At 36.3% G+C, this 22,393-nt stretch overlaps 3 protein-coding genes and 1 pseudogene across 4 annotated transcripts; 2 read left to right on the top strand and 2 right to left on the bottom strand.

The window, feature by feature from the left end:
• The first annotated feature begins 1,975 nt into the window (after positions 1 to 1,975).
• Positions 1,976 to 7,263, top strand: LOC107747590 (leucine-rich repeat, immunoglobulin-like domain and transmembrane domain-containing protein 3; annotated as a pseudogene).
• Positions 7,264 to 9,236: 1,973 nt separating this feature from the next.
• Positions 9,237 to 19,403, top strand: LOC107747565 (glutamyl aminopeptidase-like). 2 transcript variants are annotated; one of them, XM_016562148.1, is made up of 20 exons: positions 9,237 to 9,943; positions 12,274 to 12,415; positions 12,638 to 12,769; positions 12,889 to 13,009; positions 13,191 to 13,345; positions 14,194 to 14,307; positions 14,427 to 14,561; positions 14,654 to 14,719; positions 14,817 to 14,882; positions 15,201 to 15,361; positions 15,874 to 15,953; positions 16,060 to 16,196; positions 16,781 to 16,836; positions 17,023 to 17,173; positions 17,354 to 17,427; positions 17,739 to 17,843; positions 17,928 to 18,101; positions 18,535 to 18,675; positions 18,758 to 18,839; positions 18,944 to 19,403. In XM_016562148.1, the coding sequence occupies exons 1-20, from the start codon at positions 9,309 to 9,311 to the stop codon at positions 19,097 to 19,099; spliced, it is 2,883 nt and encodes a 960-aa protein (XP_016417634.1). In that variant the 5' UTR covers positions 9,237 to 9,308; the 3' UTR covers positions 19,100 to 19,403. The 2 variants fall into 2 exon arrangements, with proteins under 2 accessions (XP_016417634.1, XP_016417635.1); XM_016562149.1 differs by lacking the exon at positions 18,758 to 18,839 and having other exon boundaries at positions 18,944 to 19,085.
• LOC107747589 (visual pigment-like receptor peropsin) lies at positions 19,172 to 21,752 on the bottom strand. The gene is made up of 5 exons (XM_016562186.1): positions 21,615 to 21,752; positions 21,024 to 21,123; positions 20,744 to 20,897; positions 20,419 to 20,587; positions 19,172 to 19,180 (listed from the first exon to the last, which is right to left on the bottom strand). Exons 1-5 carry the CDS (start codon positions 21,750 to 21,752, stop codon positions 19,172 to 19,174), a joined length of 570 nt encoding a protein of 189 aa, XP_016417672.1.
• On the bottom strand, positions 21,753 to 22,118 carry LOC107747600 (visual pigment-like receptor peropsin). The gene is made up of 2 exons (XM_016562199.1): positions 21,944 to 22,118; positions 21,753 to 21,858 (listed from the first exon to the last, which is right to left on the bottom strand). Exons 1-2 carry the CDS (start codon positions 22,108 to 22,110, stop codon positions 21,753 to 21,755), a joined length of 273 nt encoding a protein of 90 aa, XP_016417685.1. The 5' UTR covers positions 22,111 to 22,118.
• Positions 22,119 to 22,393: the final 275 nt, after the last annotated feature.

Here is a 22,393-nt window from a genome sequence, read left to right as displayed (position 1 = left end):
CGGAGCGGCAGAGAAAGTTCTCCAAGAGTGTCTGTCGCTGAAAGCGCTCTGTAATCACGCCACCGTGACTCCACTCCGGGTTTTTTCACTTCCCACACACCATAGCGAGAGAGAAAACGCGTATGCGTACCTTCTCGGTACAGGTAGTTTTGAGAGAAACGAATCTTTCTGTATCAACTGAAGCAATTGTTTACCAAAAATATTTACTATTTCTAAGCACTCGAAACACCACAGACTAGCGGCACCTGCTGGGGGGTATTCCAAAAAGCAGGTTATGTGACATACCAGGAAACAGTATGGTGAGGGGCGTAACATTTCCGTCACACGCTTGAGGTATTCGGCCAATCACAACGCACTTATATGTATAATATGTGGAAAATAATGTGTTGTTTTAACTTTAAACCGCATAAACACATTTCATTACACCAAATAATGTTCTTTTTAGCAGCATCATATGACCCCTTTAACCAGGAACATACTCTGAGTTGAATTAACTTACTCCCGGATGCGTTTTTGGAACCACATACCTCGAGTAAGCAAGGTTTGGGGTTAATCAACCGAAAGTTCAGGGTTTAGCTGACGGTAAGTTAACCCTGCTTTCTGGAATACACCCCTGGTCAAAATGCTGTGCATGCAACGAAAACGTAAACATGACAGCTTTCACAAACCAATCACAAATGTTTTCATGAAAGCATAATCTATTAAATGTAATTTAGACCACAAATAATGAAATATCATTAAATATCAAGGTTCTGTATAATTTGTTTTGTTTTATTAACGTGTAGCCTATAGTAATTGTATTATGTTATTAGGCAGGGCTTGGCAGTTTAATTGGAAGCATTTACAATTATATTTACATAATAGCATTCCCCTTTTTGAATTATGTATGTATATAATACACAAACTGTATTATACAGACATCAGTAGTATAATTAATTATATAAATTATTTAAAAAATATATAACTTGACCTGAGATCAGTTAAATCATTAGACACTCATTTAGAGGTTCAACTGATCAATGCAATCTAGTGACAAATTCTATTATATTTTATTACACCATAGATTGGTTTTAGAGGCATTTAAGTTGTCAGAGTTCCTTAAAGAATTCAATATACATCATATCTTTCTGGAAAATAAAAATGCATTTTCTTTGAAATTGACATTTATGAATCTAGAATTTTGCAAGAAACAGTAATAAATTAATTATAAATTTAAAATGAAACGGTCTGCTTTCAAAAGAGTCAACAGAAAGCACAGGTTTCGACTGATACAAAAGTTTGGGGATCTTTTTTAAATAAAATTTGAAAAGTCAATCCAAAACAGAATTTTGAAATGTTTTGAAACCAACATTCTGAACATTATGATGTAACAAAGACCAGTTTTCAAGAATCATGTGATTTGACACACAGGTTTGAAACAAGCTCCAAACCATTGATTAAAAACAAAAGAATCATGTTTTGAAGCTTCATAAAGCAGACTTTCAAAAGGGTCCAGCTACAGGCCAAATGATACAAATTACTCTGCTTCCACTTCCATTTGTGAGAGAAAATGATATATTTATAATTAAAGATGGAAAAATTAATACAATTGCAATCAAAGTGATAGATGTGCAAACTTGCATTGTGAAGTTTGCATTGCCTTGCAATTCTATTGAAATTTTTGTGTAGCTATATCCAATTTGCTACTGTATCAGTGAATTATATAAGCTAAGCATTATCAGCCACCCAGCACTATAGATACATATATTCTTTAAATTTAATTTAATTAATCTTCCACTGTACTTCTATTATTATTGTAAAGCATCAGTACCAGTGCATGTTTCTCTTTACTACACTGACTATAGGTGTTGATCTGCTCCTCACCACAGTAATCTGAACTAATCCTTTTAGTGTTTGTCTTAATCTACGGCAGTATTTGGGAATGTCACAGTCCTGCTCAGACAGAGATTGGTACTTCTTTCCTGGAACAGTAGTGTGTGAGATGCTTTATGTGTCTCTAAAGCGATGCATCCACTTCTGCATGCAGACTTTACTTTGTGCTTGGCTTTGGTGGTCTGTGCACAGAGTCCATCATGTCCGTCTCTGTGCACCTGTGTGCTCCATGGTCGCAGCAATGCCAAGGGACTCAGGTACAGTCATATGGGTTATCTGTAATCTTTTTTGTCTGGTTAAGTCTGTGCTCCTGGCTTCTTCCATCCGCATACTCTCTCCTCCACTCTCGTTGTTTTGTTACTATTTTTCGCAGTGTGCCTTTAGTCAGGTCAGGTGTATTTGTAAGCTGTAGAGTTTTAACTGCACTGACACTATTGAAAATGTGAAAAATCAATACAGTATTGATACCCTATTTTTAAGGACTTTTTTATTTGTATATAACAATGTGATGGGCATTAAACATTTAAATCTGTGTTTTCTTTAGAACTGTGCTCTGTAAAAACCCAGCCTTGACTGCCATTCCAGTAGATCTGCCAAGTGATGCAGTCAAGTTTCGTCTAGAGCGCACCTCTGTTTCCAGGATCTTCAGATGCTTTCTCTGTCATGCCAGAACTGCGTTATTTGTGGCTTACATATAACTCCATTACTGTTCTTCATCCAAGGAGTTTCACAAACCTGTCTGTTCTGGAACAGTGTTGTAAATACAACTTAACCACTGAGTTCTAGTCGTGTCCTCTTTTGGAAGGCCAAACAAAGTACACAACAGAAAGGAAAACTTGAAATCGCATCATATGACCCCTTTAAATATACAGTGGGGTTCAAAGGTGTATCAACTAAGACTCGTATTTTGCAGTTTAAAAGTTTTTTTTTTTTTTTTACAGTAAAACATTATTAGTATAATACTTAAAATCAATTAATAATTAAAAAAACATTCAAATTCAGGTGTGTTGTATCTTATTCTTCAATATTTCATTTTAACAGATTTTAACTATTTCTCATTCATTTAACATCATAATATTTCTTTGTTTTTAACGTTTCCAATGTCCTAAAATCTTCATTTAAAGGAATAGTTCACCCAAAATGAAGTTTTGTCATCATTTACTCATCCTCATGTTATTCCAACCTTGCCTTACTTACTTACTTCTGAATAGGAAGATATTTAAAAAAATGTTGATAACTGGACAGTTTCGGTGACCACCGACTTCCTTCTCAAAAATATCTTCTTTTATGTTCCACAAAAGAAAGAAAGTCTAAAACTATCCCTTTTAACCTAATTTTCAATCCCAGATTTTCTGTGGTTTATGACATGTGGATCCTGCTGTTTTTAGTGAGCCAATATAACAATTTAAAATTTTTAACATATAACAACCCAGAAAACACACCCTGATTGGCTCTCACAAAACTACTAGACAAATTGTTCACACACATGCACACACACACTGCCAAAGTCAGTGAAACCAAATTAAGTCATTAATGTCTCATGGCAATTAAATATTTACCCAACCTGACTGGTTCACACAGACACATACGTGATATCTAAGTGCGATCTGAGTCTTCAGCCTTTTGATGGCTCACTGCGTTCCTCCAGTGGAAACCAAAGCCCTGTACTTTGATTAGTCCAGTCATGCTGGAGAGAACAGGTTATGTAATCAGTGCACACCTTTTTAGACCCAGTGTGTCATCACCCTCTCTCACCCATTTCATCCCTTCCGCAGGTCTTCAGGACAACCCCTGGGTGTGTGACTGTAGGCTTTCTACTTTGCTTGACATTAGTAAAGCCCCAGAAACTTCTCTGGTCCTGTTGGATCGATTCCTGACCTATAGTGAACCGCCGGATCTTGCTGGAGTTCCCTTTCAGAGCGTGGAGCTCACTCGCTGCCGCAGGCCCTATGTAGTGACCTCTGCCACCAAGATCACAGCTCTACTAGGTAGCAATGTCCTACTTCGCTGTGAAGCTATAGGACACCCGACCCCAACACTTATATGGATCAAATCTGCTATACCCAACCTTTATAAACAAGGTATCTTCTTATGTACTCATGTGGCATATTTTCATACACACCAGTGTTGTTATTGTTAACTAAAATTATTATAAAAAAAATATAGAAATGTTGCTTTGGCAACTAACTGAATAATGTATAACTAAAAACATAAAAACTAAATAAATAACAAAAGCACCAAAATTAAAATTAAAACTGAAAATATAAAAATAATTCAAAATACAAATAAATACTATTAGCAGTATTATATAAATAATTATTGTTAAATAAAAATCATGTATTAAAATATATTAAAATCATTTTTGTTTATTGAAATATAGCTGAAATAAATAAAATATAAATATCAGATAAAAAAAACCTTAAACAATTTTTAAGTTACTAAAATTAAAGCTGAAATAAATATAAATTAAAGCTAATTAAAAATATTTTTCAAAATATTTTAAAAATGACAAAAGCATATAACAAAATTACTATCATTAAAATAAAAACTGAAAATATAAAATAAAAGCTACAACCCCAATTCCAGAGAAGTTGGGATGTTTTGTAAAACGCAATAAAATCAAGAATCTGTGATTTGTTAATTCTCTTTAACTTTTATTTAATTGACACAGCAAGTAAAAAAAAATTTTTTTTTCACTGATCAACGTAAATGTATTTTGTGAATATGAACAAATTTAGTTTTTGATGGCTGCAACACATTCCAAAAAAGTTGGGACAGAGGCAAAATAAAACTGAAATGGTTATAGAATATCCACGTTAAACTGTTTTGAAACAGTTCACAGTACGCAGGTTGTAATAGGTCAGGGTATCATGTTTGGGTATAAAAGGAGCATCTCAGTCTTTGCAAGCAAAGCTGGATCATGGCTCATCACTTTGTGCCAAATTTCACGAGAGAAGTGTCAAACAAATAAAAAACCACATTTCGCAATGCAAAATTGCAAAGAATTTAGGTCTTTCACCAACTACCACACGTAATATTGTGAAAAGATTCAGGGAATCCAGAGAAACCACAGTACATTCTGGGCCAGAGCTCATCTCAGATAGTCAAAAAGACAGTGAAAATGTGTGCTGTGCTCAGATGAGTCCACATTTCAACTTGTTTCTGGGAAAAATGGATTTAGAGTTCTCAGTCCCAAAGACCAAAGGGACCATCCAGACTTTCATTAGCGACAGAAGCAAAAGTAAACGTCTGTCATGGTATGGGGGTGCAGCAGAACAAACAGCATGGGTGACTGGCATATGTGCAAAGGTACTATTGACATGGAGGCATATATTGGGATTGTACAGAGAAATATACTGCCATCAAGATGATGTCTTTCATGGGAAGTCCATGGTTATTAGATCAAGACAATGCCAGCTCTCATTCTGCGTGTGCTACAACAGCGTGGTTTCATAGAGACAGAGAGAATGTGCTAGACTGGCCTACCTGCAGTCCAGATCTGTCTCCAGTTGAAAATGTATGGCCAGTCATGAAAAGGAGAATCAGACGACGATCACAGACTGCTGAGCTTCTGAAGTCTTGTATCAAGCGAGACTGGACAAAAATTTTGCTTGCAAAACTTTAACAATTAGTATCCTCAATTCCCAAATAATGAAACATTGTAATTAAAAGGAAGGTTGATGTGACACAGTGGTAAACATGCCTCTTTCCCAACTTTTTTGGAGTGTGTTGCAGATATCAAAATCAAAATTTGTTCATATTTATAAAATACATTTACGTTGGTCAGTGAAAACTTTGGAAATCTTTTTTTTTGTACTTTTGTCAATTAAATAAAAGTTAAAGAGAATGAACAAATAACAGATTCTTGATTTTATTCCATTTTACAAAATGTCCCAACTTCTCTGGAATTGGGGTTGTGATTCAAAATATTAATAAATACTACTGTATAATAGTATATAAATAACACCAAAAAGCACTAATAGACAATGTTGTCTCTTTCTGTACGTTTCTTATTTTATTAGAACGACTTAAAGACTTCAAATGTGAAAATGAAATTGAATACATTCTAAAATTTGTAAATTTTTCAGTTAAACTTTTCACCAAATTGTTATGCTGATATGAATACAAAAAAATAAATAAATACATTTAAAAATTACTGATAATTTCACTGATAATCTCAGAATTCTGGTCTCCAGTGTATATGTTCCTTTATTTTAAGGTTGTTGTAAGCAGATGCAAAGCCGCATGGACACTGAAAGATTGCCTAGAAAACTTTCTAGCTTTAAGTAACCATTAGAAATTTGTACACTTAAAATAATTAACTTTTTAGTTGTAGTCTACCTGGTTTTAAACCTTTGTGTTTAAATATTATCTTACAAAGCACACTGGTGCAAATGTTTGACAAATGTATGAGTTAGTAAACTGTCACGTAAGTGAGTGTTCTCTTCATTCATTTGATTTAATGTCTGATCACATAATCACTTCACTGCCTGCAGATGTACAAGAATCTCCACGTGTGGGAATCCGCTGGTCAGCAGTCAGTCTGAATGGAATATCGTATAGCGATGCAGGGGAGTACCAGTGCAGAGCACAAAACATGGCAGGGATTTCAGAGGCCATTGTCAGTCTGAATGTGGTTGGGGTAATGGCTGAATATGCAGACTCTAAAAACTCTGACCAACAGCAAACAGCTGCAAAATCAAACAATACGAAGAGGAAACCTAACCAGAAATCTAAGGCAATACCTTCTTTGTTACCTCGAAACATGACTAGACCACTCTCCCCTCCAAAGAGAGTTATGAAAATCCCCAAAGCCAGCAGGGACAAAATGAAAAGAGACTGGACAGCTGTACAGAACCTGCCACAGAGACACTTTTTGATCGCTTCTGAAAATCCACTGCAAAGAAGACAAAAACCTCATGTCTCCATGTCAATTCACACCTGACACATTCAAATGATATATGCATAATTTCAGGAAGTTTCTTTTTTCACACCAATGACCATAACCTTGTGTATATTTCCTCAACTGAGAGGTTATTTTTTATTATTTACTCAGCTATGACCACCAGATGGCAGCTCTGAGCTAAAGACACTTCAAGACAAAAGGAGCTAGTGAACTGAAATTGTACTTTTGAAAAGTGTCAAAATTGATGTTCCCTCACATGAACCACTAGTCATATCAGTAGTCTAATAAAAGTCACATACAGTACAACAGTAGTAGGCTTATAGATGACCTATTGTCATCCATATACAGTATTTACAGGCTACATCAAGCATAACGGAAAATGAATGCTTTATAAAAATTTCTCTTTTGTAATGTGTGGCTGGCCATTTATGCCTGATAGATCCAAGTGAACAGCAGCTGTTGATTAGCATACTGAGTGTCACAGTAAGGGCCAAGATGACAATTTTGCTGACCTAAGTTCTTCTGCTAGGGTGTTTATAGTGAGTCAAATGGAGTGATGAAATTCAGTGAGCGATTATTCATCTTAACAGCTGAAACAGCTTCCCATCTTTCTTTTATCATACACCCAGATAAAACATTTACAGTACCATTGTTACCACTCCTTATTATTTTACATTCACCAGAAAGGTTTCGCACAAACATGATAAATGATTTATAATTATGATATCTAATTAAGTTGATGATAACTGATTTAACTAAGTCTTTCATATCTACATTGCAGCACTCCTATAAAAAAAATCCTGATTACTCCTGTAAATTATTACACCATATTCATGTTGAGAAACTCATGATGTGGGTTTATTAAGAATTAGCCGTGAGCAGCCCCAAAACACTGATGGTTTTCAAACTCACACCTGATTGTCATCACACTAAATAGTAACATCTAGCTCAAATTACCAAAACATAATTATCCAGATTTTTACTTTAAATTTACTGAATCCACTTCGATGTAAAATTCACACATTGAAGAGGATTCCGTAAAGACATGCAGTAAATTATTCCAGTTAGTCTTTATGGATCCATGTGCTTTAGATGAGAGTCACAGATTTTAGGGCAGATTATTCTAAAGAACAGATGCCAAAGTTGGCCTGACATGCCCTATGACAAAAAGGGGGGAAAAACATGGCATAGAAGCATATTATTATTTCTAATTTATGTTTTTTTTTGTGTGCTTTGAAATGTGGAGAAGTGAATTTTATTTTAATATATATACATTTTAATAAAATATGGTTGGATTTAACGGAACATTATACTTTCAGCCCAATGCCCTCAATCAAGTTTGATTTTTGGCCCTTCATACACTGAAAAAAAGGTGTATACACCAGATGCATATAGGATTTACTTTGAAACAATTTTCACTCAGGAATTGCTAGTACATATACAAATAATTAGAAAGAAATGACAAGTGACAAGTTGAATTAAACATTAAATTTTGAAGTAGAAAGACAATACTCCAATTATCTTTTTTTATTTAAATAATTTTTTACTGAGTAAAAAGTTTTGGCACCTCTATTCCAAAGGATTTACAAACAATTTCCTTACTGTATGTGTATAGATGTTTAAAAAATATTAACCTGAGCTTTAAAGACTCTATAAATAGATAGATGAAACCTCTATTATAATCAGTTGTGCTGAATAAATAAAACTGCATTGAGGAAGGAAACGTGCATGTGATCTAAAGTTGTTGTATTTGGATCTCTCTATTCAAGGTCTCTGATCACAACATTTGTCACTTTAAAAGTGAGATGTTGTGATTAAAGCTCCACTTAAAGCTGCTGTAGCCTTTAATGTCTGACAAAATTGTTCATAATTTAAAGTTTCAGTCCAGGATATAATTTCTTTAGCCACTTAAATCTGTGACAGTTTCGTAACATTCCCTGGATCTCTCCCATAAGCCCCTTCCTCTCCTCATAGTAACTCCTTCCATTTTTACTCTGCTTTTCTATGCCTCCCTCCCCCACGCTTCTCTCTCTGATGCTTGTTTGTGATCATTCCTCTTTGACTGCTGATTAACATATTTTGATTTATGTTTAACTGAAGGGCGGTACAAATTCAGCCCCTCTACCCTAAGTACCTCTGTCAGCATGAGATTTGTTGAGTGAGGACTTGCCACACTACAGCTTAAGGATCACCTCCTGGCGTAGACGTTTTGACAACCGCGTGGCCGTGACCTTACAGAGATCAGAGCAATTTTTTAGACTGTGGTGAAACTTAACCTCCTCCTGCTTTAACCTCTGTGCCTCCCACAGGCTGCCCTGCTTGAGTGTGTGCGGGTCTGCATATGTCCACACATTTGGGAATCCAGACACAGCTGTTTTCTCTCTTTGGAGGCAAAAGGAAGTGTAAGGATAGTGTGTGTGTGTGTGTGTGTGTTTGTGTGTGTGTCTGGATTCACAGGGAGAGAGTGTTCTGACTTTCTGAACTTTGAGTGTTTGTACACATTCTGACTCTCTGCGTTTGACGGCTCGCCATGGAAAGCCTGGAGTTCGAAAAGAAGGAAAAGCGGTACTTTATCCGAGGCAAGCATGCTGCTATCATCTGTGCCGTCGTCATCGTGACAGGTGTTGCTGTGGGGCTCGGAGTTGGTTTGAGCCAGAAGACCGCCTCATCCGAAGAGGAACCCAAACCAACACCATTACCCACAACACCATTACCTACAATGCCGCCAGATGACCGGGGTCCCTGTAAACCATCCGACAACACAAATGGTGGCTGGAACAACTTCCGCTTACCTGACTACATGGTACCTTTCCATTATGACCTGCATCTGGAGCCTGACCTCGACACAGACATCTACACTGGGAGCGTGTCCATCCATCTGACCCTGACACAGCCCAGTCAGCACCTGTGGCTCCACATTCGAGAGACTTTTGTCACCGCGGTGCCCTCTCTGCAGCGCAGCGGCCCATCCGGCTTGACCTCTGTCCGGGTGAAGGAATGCTTTGAGTACAAGCCGCAGGAGTATGTGGTGGTGGAGGCGGCCGAGCAGCTGAGTGTCACTGGCCCAGACGAGCACTACATCCTCACTCTACACTTCCAGGGCTGGCTCAACGGCTCTCTGGTTGGTTTCTACAGGACCACATATCAGGAGAATGAAGTTACCAAGTAAGCGTCAAGACATCTATATTGTAGAAATGTATTTTTGGTATGTAATTAGTCAGTATGCACAATAAGAGGTGTGAAAAGTACTGAGAAATTATACTTGAAAGTATGAGTACTGTCACAATGATTACTGAACTATATATATATATAAAAAAGCATCGACATTTTATAGTATGTTTAAATAGACACACTACCATTTGGTTAGATTTTTGAAATAAGTCTCTTATGCTTACCAAGGCATTTATTTGATCAAAAATACAGTACAAACATAATATTGATATATTATTTGACTTTAAAATACTGTTTCTATTTTAATATATTTTAGTTTTATTCCTGTGATGGCAAAGCATCATTACTCCAGTGTCACATGATCCTTCAGAGCTAATTTGATGCTCAAGAAACATTTCTTAATATTACCAGTGTTGAAAACGGTGGTGCTTAATACTTTTGTGGATATTATAAATGTCTTTAATAGTTTTATTTAATATGGATGCATTAAATTAATCAAAAGTGAAGTAATTTCTTAACAACAACAAAAGAATCTTACTGACCCCAAACTTTGCACAGTAGTGTAGTTATTTATACAATGATCATTGAGTCAAGTTTGTCCATCTTTGTCTTTGTCCAGTGTTTCTTCTTTAAGCTGATTGATCAACATTATTTCCAAATATAGTTTACACTGAAATGGATGTCATTGGCTGTAAAAGTTCATTTAATTTGACCATAATTGTAAGCTCAGTAAAACTGACAAAATGAGGACAGATTTAGGTTGTGATGACATGCAAAAATGGTTGGCATTTTGAAGGTCTAAATGAAATTTTAAGGAGAAAAAAGTATCATTTCCTCAATATAAAACAATTATTATAGTAATCAGTTTTAGCACTACTCAAGTAAGGTACAAATTCCACAAATGATTCATGCGTATAGTAATAAATTACCGTTATTACATTATTTTACAACCCTGCCCAGTGTTTAATAGATGACTTGATGAGATGTGGTGTTGTTTTTTTGCTATCATAACTAGGCACTCAGATACGTTTGTTACTGTTCCAGAGCTTCCCATCCATTACCAATTCAGGGCCATCAGGCAACACCAAATAGTAAACTCTTTATCAGGACAATCATCACTCTTGTACTACAAAACTTTGTTGCCCTAAACTTTAGGTGACCTGGCCTGATTACAAATACGTTGACCGCTATGACTAGTAGACGTTATCTATCCGAACTACAAGTGACCTTTTACGGTTGCACTGATCATTTCAGATATTAACCAAGTTATTTTAATGTATCAGAGGATAAACTTCTCAAAATGTACTTAATGTTTGGCTTCAACAGTCAGAACTCACTAATGCAAATGACCTTTTACCATATTACAACATGTCCCAGAAATGTCTTGCCTTAGTCTTTTTATCTCAATTTTCAAACCATTACAGCTTAGCTCCTCTGATTTGACAGGGAACAGATTACACAGGACTGAATGTAGCCCACAGTTTGAATAAGATGATCTGAGACATCTGCTCCACAGAGAAATGAATTATAGTCTCTGCAGGAGATATCAAAATAGTGGAAAATCCCAGTGAGATTACAATGTTAAGTATTTAACAATGCTACGCTTCTATGTTTATTTTCAGGGCTTGAGTATTGCCAAGCTGTTCCCTTTTATTTCTCTAAGTGCAACTGTTTCTTATGCAACATACTCAAAAGCACTCCCTAGGATGTAGTATTGTTGTTGATGTGGGATACTAGCCATTGATGGGGTCATTATATATTATCTGATTTGGGAATGGTGTGAAATTTTAACAAATGCACTGAACTGACATGTACCTTCATTTCTTGGAACAAAAGCTGAGAGGTGCCAAGAATGAGAGGTCTACATCTGGTAAAGCTTATTTATTCACGAAGTAACATGGTTTTAAGCTCTGTTACTGCTATATTCTGTTGTGTTTCAGGTTCAGATCTGAGAAAAGCTAACAGCTAAACAAGCGCACAATATTATATATCACATATGATTAACAAATGAGTCTTTATTATCCATGATGAATTGCAAGAACTATGACTCACACCACATAGGAATAGATTCTGTTTATCAATGTAATTTTTAAATTAGCCTACATTATACTTTGTTTTAAAGCACTTGGACAGTGCTTTAAAACAAAGGCCACCAAAATCAGTTTTGTTGCACACACATAGAACTGACAGTGAGTTTAATTTAGTTGTAATCAAACTTGATTAGATGTTAATGAAAATGTGGTTGGACTTTCCCCACATGAGGTTATTGAGGTAAACGTAAACCACTAGTTGAGTTTTATGAACCCCTCTCTGATCTTTTACAGGAAAATCGCTGCAACAGACCATGAACCCACTGACGCTCGTAAATCTTTTCCCTGTTTTGATGAGCCCAACAAAAAGGCCACCTACACAATCTCCATCACCCATGACAGTGCTTATGAAGCGCTGTCCAACATGCCTGTGGAGGTACGTTCCCTTACTGCTTGAGCCTTCAAAACAATTACTGAAGGTTTCAAAGTGTAGCTTAAACTTTTAAACCAAGTCTTGAACCATCAGTCTGCTTGTATGTTATGCGTTATGTGTGGTTTTCCTTACAGCTCTGGTAAATGAGGTCTGGTTGCATTCATATGCTTGCTTTCTATTCAGTTGATAGACGTTAACTGTAACTCCTAAAACTCTCTTTCACAGAACATAGAAAAAGTGTCGGACCAAAAGACAAAAACATCCTTTAAAAAATCAGTAAAGATGAGTACCTATCTGGTATGTTTTGCGGTTCACCAGTTCCACTATGTGGAGCGGACCTCGAAAAGAAATATACCAGTAAGCACTTTTTTCAATGTTTGTTCTACTGAATCCAGAATTTGCTTAAATAGTTCCTGACAATCAGTATAATGAACTTCTGTGGATTTTCATTATTCATCTCCTCTCCCTTCTGACAGTTGCGGATCTATGCTCAGCCTTTGCAGATCTCAACCACTGAATATGCTGCAAATGTCACCAAGATTATATTTGATTACTTTGAGGAGTATTTTGACATGCAATATTCGATAGAGAAACTTGGTAAATTAGCAGACACTCTTTTTGTCATCGACCCTTATACAATTTGAAGCAGCTGTACACATCATGATCTCATAAAAAAGACACTGATTAATTTTTTATATCATATCTTATTAACTGATTCATATCTTGTCTATCTATGCAATGATTATTGTGACAAAAGAACATTCTGTCTCTGTTGCAGATAAGATAGCAATCCCAGACTTTGGGACAGGAGCGATGGAGAACTGGGGCTTGATCACTTACAGAGAAACCAACCTGCTGTTCGATGAGAACGAGTCCTCCTCAATCAACAAACAGCGAGTGGCCAGTGTCATTGCGCATGAGCTTGTTCACCAGGTTGCTAACCCTATCACACATCTGATTAGTGAATAAGGAAAAGTTACGACTTTTTAATCTCCTGTACTATATCCAGACTGCAGCTTAGATATCATTCATAGCATGCAGCAGTGCTTGAAAGCATACTACAGGTGCTCTGTCCAGGACACTACGCAGAGCGAGGACAATCGAGTATAGTACATCATCAGCCACACGTCAGAAACAAATTGGCAGAACACCCTGTGCTGAGCATGCATCTCATTTTACTGTTTCCTGTAGCATACAATCAAAGAGGGTGAATGTGTCAGATCCATTTACAGTAACAAGGCCGACAGAGAAAAATATGATTACCATAAAGATTATTATCACAGTTACATATTACACTCTCTCAGAAGCATCCAATACAGTTATGTTTTTGGGGTAATCACTGCAGTCACATTGCACACTGATAAGATTATCTATTTATGGCTAGGTCCAAAGTTGTTGGACACAGTTTGAATCCAAAAAAACAATCCGAAGTTACACAGGGCTAAAAATATTATATGATGATATAACAGAATTGTAGAAAACTTTTATAGATGGTCTAAAATCATAATGTAATTAGATCATTTGTAACTGCTTTCCTTGTAAAGACATTCACATGCTGCTGATGCTGCCAACTTTGCTCAAACTCTTTTATTTATTATATATATATATACAGTATATATATATATATATATATATATTATAGTACAAAATGTACAAATGCCTTTTTCCTAGAATGAACACGTTTTATGAAAGGAACAATATACTGGAACAGTATAGGGCTGAATAAGCATGAGGTATTTGGGGTCTACCGTTTAAGGAACTGTTTTGTCTTTAATTTGCAGTGGTTTGGAAATATTGTGACTATGGACTGGTGGGACGACCTGTGGTTGAACGAGGGCTTTGCCAGCTTTTTTGAGTATGTGGGAGTGGAAGAAGCTGAGCCTGACTGGGGAATGGTAAGCACATACCTGAATCATTCAAATATATTCCTAAATAGGCAATATCTCTCTGAAACCATTCAGTTACATTGAGGTTGGATGTCATGTTTATGCCAATTGATCTTGTGTGTTTTCAGAGGGACATCATGCTTATCAATGATGTATTTCCTGTCATGGTTGATGATGCTCTTCTCTCGTCCCATCCTATTATCGTGGATGTGTCCAGCCCTGCTGAGATCACATCTGTGTTTGATGCAATCTCATATAACAAGGTATGGTTAAGTCAGTGATGCTTAACCTAGTGTTGTTAATCTGTCAACTCTATTGGCTATGAATTGATAATTGTGATGTCATTCTATTGTAGGGCGCTTCTATTTTACGAATGCTGGAGGACTTGCTTGGCCGTGACACATTTAGGGATGGATGTCGAGTAAGACGCCTTGCTTTTTACATATATTTTCCAATGACTCCAAAGTTAACGTGTGATGCTGGGAAAATAAGACCCCTTTCTTTTTTTTTCACCACAGCGATATCTAAAAAACTACCCATTCCAGAATGCAAAGACTGCAGACTTTTGGAAAGCCTTGGCTGATGTAAATATCTTTTATTGACCGTACATTAGCATTTTAATGTTTTGTCCAATTTGATCAATAATGTATTAACCACTTCCTTGCTGAATAAAAGTATTAATTCCTTTTTATTAATTTCTGTAAATAATCATATTACCCCAAACTCTTAAACAATAGTGTATCACGGTTTACAAAAATATTTTACAATATTCCTCTTTTTACTGTAATGTAATCAAATAAATGTAGCCTTTGTGAGCACAAGAGTCTTCTTTCAAAACATTTTTCAAAAATCTTAAATATTCTGAACTTTGACTGGCAATATACATCTCTCTTGGGTCATAGGAGAGTGGAGTACCTGTGGCAGACATCATGGACACATGGACCAAGCAGATGGGTTATCCTATGCTGACTCTGACCAACACAGACACTGAAGCTAAACTCACCCAGACCAGGTTTCTCCTGGACCCCAGTGCTAACCCCAGCCAGCCCAGCACTCCCCTGGGGTGAGCCTGATTGTGCCACGCAATGATAATGTCAATGGCATCAAACACCAAAATTCAGTCATTTTACCATGAACCAAATAGGCCCAACATTTTGCAAAAAAAAAAAAAAATTACATAAATGACATGCACACATTAGGAAAATGCATATATTGTATTAGCCATACTGAATTTGCACCAAAATACTGTTTAATCAAATGCACAGCCTTTGACATCAAGAACGAAACATATGAAAAGTGCTTTTGTACTCCTTTTTAAAAGTAGATAAGTAGATTATGGTTGGTTTATCCTTACTGTCTGCAATCAGAACAGATCTGAAACCCATCTTTCAGTCACTGCCCACCAGTTGAAAAGCACTGCTCTGGTATCCTTTAACTAACCCTAAGCTCTACAACATGAGCACAAATAGTAATTCCCCTGATTATTCTTCACAGGAAGGAACACAGATAATGAACTGAACTCTGAACTCTGATTCTTATTTAGTTCACTCAGATGTTTTAACTCTTGTCCCACAGCTACAAATGGACCATTCCTGTGAAATGGAGCACACTTGACTCCAAAAATGCCTCTTTCCAGTTTGACAAGGGAGAAACAGGTGAACAAGATGCTCAGATTTAAAAAAATTTTTTTTTTAGTATTGAGGAATAGGTTGTTTTACTGTTCTGCTGTGTAATTTCTGCCATTGGCCTGTGTTTAATTAGAGGTAGTAATTGCTGGATACTCCCCTGCTACCGATGGTCTCATCAAAGTCAACAAAGACCACATGGGCTTTTACCGAGTAAATCACCATGACCATGTGTGGAGCGCTATTGCCGAGCAACTCTCTGTAAATTATCAGGTATTATTATTCATATTCATTTCTCTGTCAGAACTAAGTAACAGAACTGTAGCTACAAAAAAAGAAAAGAATCCTATAATGTATGGAGTGAGGTTTACCTTGCACAGCACCTACTCGCTGGCCTCCGTTACATATATCACTCCTACTGATAATCTATTATCTATTAATATTATCTATCTATTAATTATTTTATAATCTTACCTGTAATGCAGAGCCAGAGCCTCCGTACTGTTTGCTTCCATTGAAATCACTGTTGAATCGTTGAATCACCTTTCTCGCTTTATGCTGACGCTGCATGCATTCCGCTGTGAAAAACAGATATAAAGATACAGATGCAATATATTAAAATATATACTGAAACGTTATAGAATTGTATATGGGGTTGTGCTAATTACGTTTGGGGTTTGAATTAAATGACAGTTACCACGGACGACAGAGTGATATCGAGATTGACCAATCAGGAATAAATATTTGATCCAAAAAAAAAAAAAAAAGGAGAGAGAGAGATTGACCAATCAGGATCAAGTATTGCAAAGAGCTGTGTAATAAAACATAATAACCCACATAATGCTTATCTTTTTCAGGTGTATAATGCAACTGACCGAAGCAGCTACATTGATGATGTATTTGCATTTGGACGGTGAGTTAGTACAAACATCTTCCAGCTGCAGAAAGCTTATGCTTTCAATCTTGACTTGATGACAGGCAAAAAAAGTAAATTTTAACTTATTTTTCATAGCACAGCTTTTTATGGTTATAGTGGAGGACATAAAGTAAGGATGATGACGTCATGCTTAAAGTGCTGCCTTTTGTTTTGTATTAACAGGGCAGATATTGTCGATTATGGACATGCCTTCAACTTAACAAGATATCTGGCCAATGAAACTGAGTATATTGTGTGGGATAGAGTATCTACTTCTATCTCCTATGTGAGAGACATGTTGGCTGATGATACAGCGCTGTACTCCAAATTCCAGGTTGGATCCCAAAGTATTCATTATACCTTAATGCAAGAAAATAATCAATTTTATAAAAAATAATGTACTATGTTAAATGTGAGATTTATAGCTGATATTCTTTATATAAATGTTAGCCAGAAGTTCCCATTTTATATTTTTTGTTACTGAAATGGTCTGTTTCACGTCATCTCTGTTTAGAAACTCTTCAGTGACCATGTGCAGAAGATATCCAAAGAGCTTGGGTGGAATGATGAGGGGACGCAAACACAGCGGTGAGAAAATGTTTTTTGGCAGAAATAACTAGAAAAGCTTTTCTATAGCAGGCCAAGGATACATTCTTGAATTTATCATTCTTGTAAACCAGATACCTCGGTTTTAAAATGTTGCATATATATATATAAATATATATATATATACACACACACATGTGCTGAATAGTTTGCACGTGTGTCCCCACTAAAAATTCTTCTATTTTGGATTCTCTATTAATTTAATTAAAAAAATCATAACAATTTGATAAAAAGGTTAAATGAAAAACTTGAATATTGTAGTATTTTTATTATTGTTGTTTTTTCATGTACAGGCTGCTGAGAGAGACAGTTTTGGGCATTGCATGTCAGATGGGTGACCAGGAAGCTCTCGACCAAGCCTATGACATTTTCAGTAAATGGATCGATGGAACAATTAGGTAATTACATTCATACATAAATACCTCCAGTGGTCCAATCAGAATGTGTGTATTAAAGAGGCTCTTTATCTGATTGGGGAGCAGCAGTGTGGCTGTCAATTTACGGTTGCTGGTGTACCGATATGGAATGAAGAAGTCAGCATCAGTCCAGAGCTGGGAAATCATGTTTCGCAAGTATGTCTCTGCCACTCTTGCCCAGGAGAAAGACAAGCTGCTCTACGGCCTGGCTTCAGTAGAAGATATCACTCTCCTTCATGGGTAAACTCCGTCTTCCCAGAGCAGAGTTGTCGGATTGAAATGACAGTTCACCAATCAACAAAATGGATAAAACCAAGTTTCCACATTCTTCTTTTTTTTCTGCATGATATACAGTATATATATATATTATTTTTTTTGGTAATTCATTATTCTCAGATATACAGCACAATACAAAAGAAAAGACTCGTCTATAGATACTGCTTCAGATGCTCTCGCTAACAAGAACACTTGACTAACTAATAGCCTAATCATGTATAAAAATACAAATGAAAAATCATTCATTTCTGCTCCTCATTTGAAATTTAGCATGCTTACACTACTATTTGTAGTTGCTTTGGATAAAAGGGTCTTCTAAATGAATAAACCTCTTTGTAGAAGTAAACTAGCACTCAATTATTAATTCATTTATTCAAATGTCTTGCTTTTGTAACAGGTTGCTTGAAGCTGCTAAAAATGAAAGCATTGTGAGGAGTCAAGATGTTTTTACTTTAGTGCAGTATGTATCTCGAAACCCACTTGGCAAAACCATGGCCTGGGACTGGGTCACGCTCAACTGGGATTACCTAGTGAACAGGTTAGTTCATCTAACAGTTGAAAGAAAATCAGCCTTCCCTTTGAGAATAACAGTGGTATATATGATGTCATGTCTGTTTTAGATATACCATTAATGACAGAAACTTGGGCCGCCTGCCCTCCATAATTACTAGTACATACAACACTGATATGCAGCTGTGGAAGGTGAGAAACAAAGGCTGTGTTCGGAACTTACTACTTGCTTTTGCCTTTATAATATGCTTTTGTGTGCAATGTTTTAACTTTAACATATGTTGGTCTCTTTTTAGATGGAGCACTTTTTTGCACTTCATCCGAATGCAGGAGCAGGTGAGATGCCCAGAAAGCAGGCAATAGAGACTGTGAAGAACAACATTGAATGGATGAAACGGAACCTGGATGAGATCCGTGTCTGGCTGGATAACAATGTGGTGCTGGAGAACTAGTGCTGTAATGGGCCAGCATCAGAACAATTTTTCCACCCCCACTAAATTTGTTTTCACAAGTCAATGAATTGCTCAGGGCAGCTTGAAAAAAATCATTTTTAGTTAAGAGCCACAATCAAAAACACTCTCATTACAAAATAGTCTTGAATTCTGTTGGCATGACAGTTAAAGTAACAAATATTCTCTTTGGAACTAGGCATTACACATTTTTAGGCACTGTACATTCTTTATTGAATGTGTTGATTATACATTATAGTAATTATTTGTAAAATGTGTAAATGTGAAATAAATGTCTTAAAGGATGCTTACATTCTTCACGTGTTATGACACATTTTTCAGGTACTTCAATAAAAGAATGTTCTCAAAATATTGTTGTTGTTTTTTCGTAAAAGACTAAGGGCTGGAATACACCACATAACTGCATTTGCACAGATTTTTGCCTCAATTTGGACAAGTTTTGAAAGTCAGTTTGCATATTTTGAGCAGTCAGAAATGACAGATTTCACTAAATATTATGTAGTATATGACAGGCACAGTTTTTTTAGCTTCAGACTTAGATTCCGTTCACTCAGAAGATGTCAAACGTGTTGACATGACGATATTTTCATTTATCATGATGTTTTTGCAGGAGTTTGCTGTTTGTAATTTATTGTATGATGCCCAGTTTTTCTCTGTAACCATTTACAAAGCCTGTTCTGATTTAAAAAGTCATGTAGTGTCTTCCAGCCTTTTTATAAACTATAGACATCTTAAAGATAAATCACAGTGGAATTGTTTTTATTCAAATGAAAACATTTGACGTAAATACAGTATCAACAACATTAATTTCACAGGATTTGCAGTAGACTGATAACAGTGTAACAAGCATCAGACTAAATACTATCAGACTATACTGAATAGCAAGGTCAAAGGAAGTCAATGTCAGTTGAAGGAAGGACATTCATGGTATAAGGACACTTTGTATTTGTATGAAACCTCAAAGTAATTGAGGCCTAGCAGTGTTTAAACATTGGAGCAGACAGAAAGCGTCCAGTGCTGTTTTATGAATGTTTAAATATCTGATCGTCTCATCATTTAGGGGTTGAGTGGTGCAGATGATGCCGTCATTGGAAGTTGGTTGCTAATAGTGATTCTCTGTTTTTTTTTTTTTTTTTTTTAAACTTTTTTCTTTACTTATTTTTCAAGTTTAAGTTTATATTTTTACACATAATTTTTATATTTTATTTTATTTCAGCTTTATTTCAATTAACTGTCTAGGTCATATTTATAAATAAAATAAAATAAAATAAAATAAAATAAAATAATACTGCTGGTACTACCTTGGTAACGCCCATCTGATCTGACCAATCCATGTTGATGCTGTCTAGGCAGTTACTGGCTTTGTATCTCTTCACAGTAACTGAGACGTTGTAGTAGCAGTAGAACATGACCGCTAGAGGAATGATGAAGTTGACAGTGATCACAGTCATTGTGTAGGACACAAAAGATCTGAAATCAAACAGGATTAGTCCCACTTGTAATCCCCACTCCACTTTTAAAATTCACAATCTCTGAAGAAAAGCTTTACAGAGTGGTAAAACTGATAAGAGAGTGGTAAACTAATAAAAAGAGTCTGTAGAGCCTGTACCGGCATTCTTGACTCACGTGTCATTGTTCCTCCAGTTGATGGTGCAGGTGGCTCCTGTGGGGTCGGGAGCACATCCTGCCCAACCAACCATGGGCATAGATGACCAAAACACAGCATTCAGCCAAGCAGCCACAATTACAAGCGTGTATGATACTGTTGTCAGCTTCTGTCCTGTAACAAACACTCATTAATAGATTGCCTAATGCATTTGGCCCCTGTCTTTGAGTAAAGAATTAAACACAAATGACAGTCCTTAGTGCTTCATATTTCAATCAGGTAGTTGTATGGATAGCATACCTATGTCAGGTCGACATATGGTAAGGTATCGGTCAATGGCAACCACAGTGAGCAGTCCAATACTAGTCATTCCGAAGAATATATTCAAGGCAGCATAGATCTATAAAAGAGGCAACAAGTTCTGTTGTTGTTTACATGTACAAAAGTAGCAGACCTAGGCAAAAAATAACAAAATTGTAATAAAATAATACTTTTAATGAAAATGTGTCCCAAATATATTTAATATCTAGCACTGTTAGTGGTATCTTTTGTCATTTCTTAGAAAAAAAGGGAAACATATTTAAAAACAAAAGAAAAAACAACAACTTACCTTGTAGTATTTAGGCCTAAATACACTTTACATAACACCAGATGACACTGGAGTAAATATTACAGTTATACATTTTGTAGAAAATGGAAAAACGTTTTTCAAAACCATAAAAAAGTGAGTGCAAAAAATAAATTTCTAAGAACTAAGAATGTGTTTTTTGACCAATCTTACTCATCATTGACACCCCAAAAATGCACTTTAGCTATGACTATATTCACAATATTGCTTAATTATACAATCAGAATGACTTTGTGTTTATTTATGTGTTGGTTTATGCACACCTGGCAGCCTGTGTAACCAAATTTCCAGCTCCCGTGCAAGTCTGAGGCTGCCGACATGGGGTAACCAATACCGGCTACGCCAATGTCAGTGAAAGCCAGATTGATAATGATAGCATTCGTGGCAGTACGCAGCATCATTTAGGGGTTGAGTGGTGCAGATGATGCCGTCATTGGAAGTTGGTTGCTAATAGTGATTCTCTGTCGTGTTTGACATCGTAACATACCCATGATGGCTCTCCTGAACCTGCAGTCAACAAATACAACTTATTAGTAAAAAAAGAAAAGGAAACAAAGTGGCGTATCACAACAAAAATGGGACAAGGCCTTACTTCTTGTTGGCGATGATATAGATGCAAGGATTGTAAAAGGTGGAGGACTTGGCAAAGAGTGGGGCAATTATGGCCATTGGAGCTGGAATCTTTTTGGGGTCACCAAATGATGCCCACAAACACACAATTGAATATGGAGACCAGGCAGCCAGGAACATCACTATCATTATAATGGACATCTGTAAAAAATAAAGGAGCAGTCAGGTCAAACTGAACCAGAGAGCACACAAAACCTGTCAAGCAGTGTTATTTTAGTAATATATTATTTTATCTCTCTGAACTTCACAAACATCAGCAGCACCACAATGTTACTAGACAGACTGACCACTCCTGCCACCAGAGAGAGAGACACAGACAGGGAGAACAGGAGGTTAAGACATCTGTGAACACACACACACAGACGTTTTCTCATACATATTTCACCACGTCCATTTAAAACATTTCCCGTTT

The sequence above is a fragment of the Sinocyclocheilus rhinocerous genome, unplaced genomic scaffold (genome assembly GCF_001515625.1).
Source record: "Sinocyclocheilus rhinocerous isolate Xijiao unplaced genomic scaffold, SAMN03320098_v1.1 scaffold469, whole genome shotgun sequence".
Lineage (NCBI taxonomy): Eukaryota > Metazoa > Chordata > Actinopteri > Cypriniformes > Cyprinidae > Sinocyclocheilus > Sinocyclocheilus rhinocerous.
Note: the sequence above shows the minus strand (reverse complement) of the source record. Positions and strands in the feature narration are given on the sequence as shown.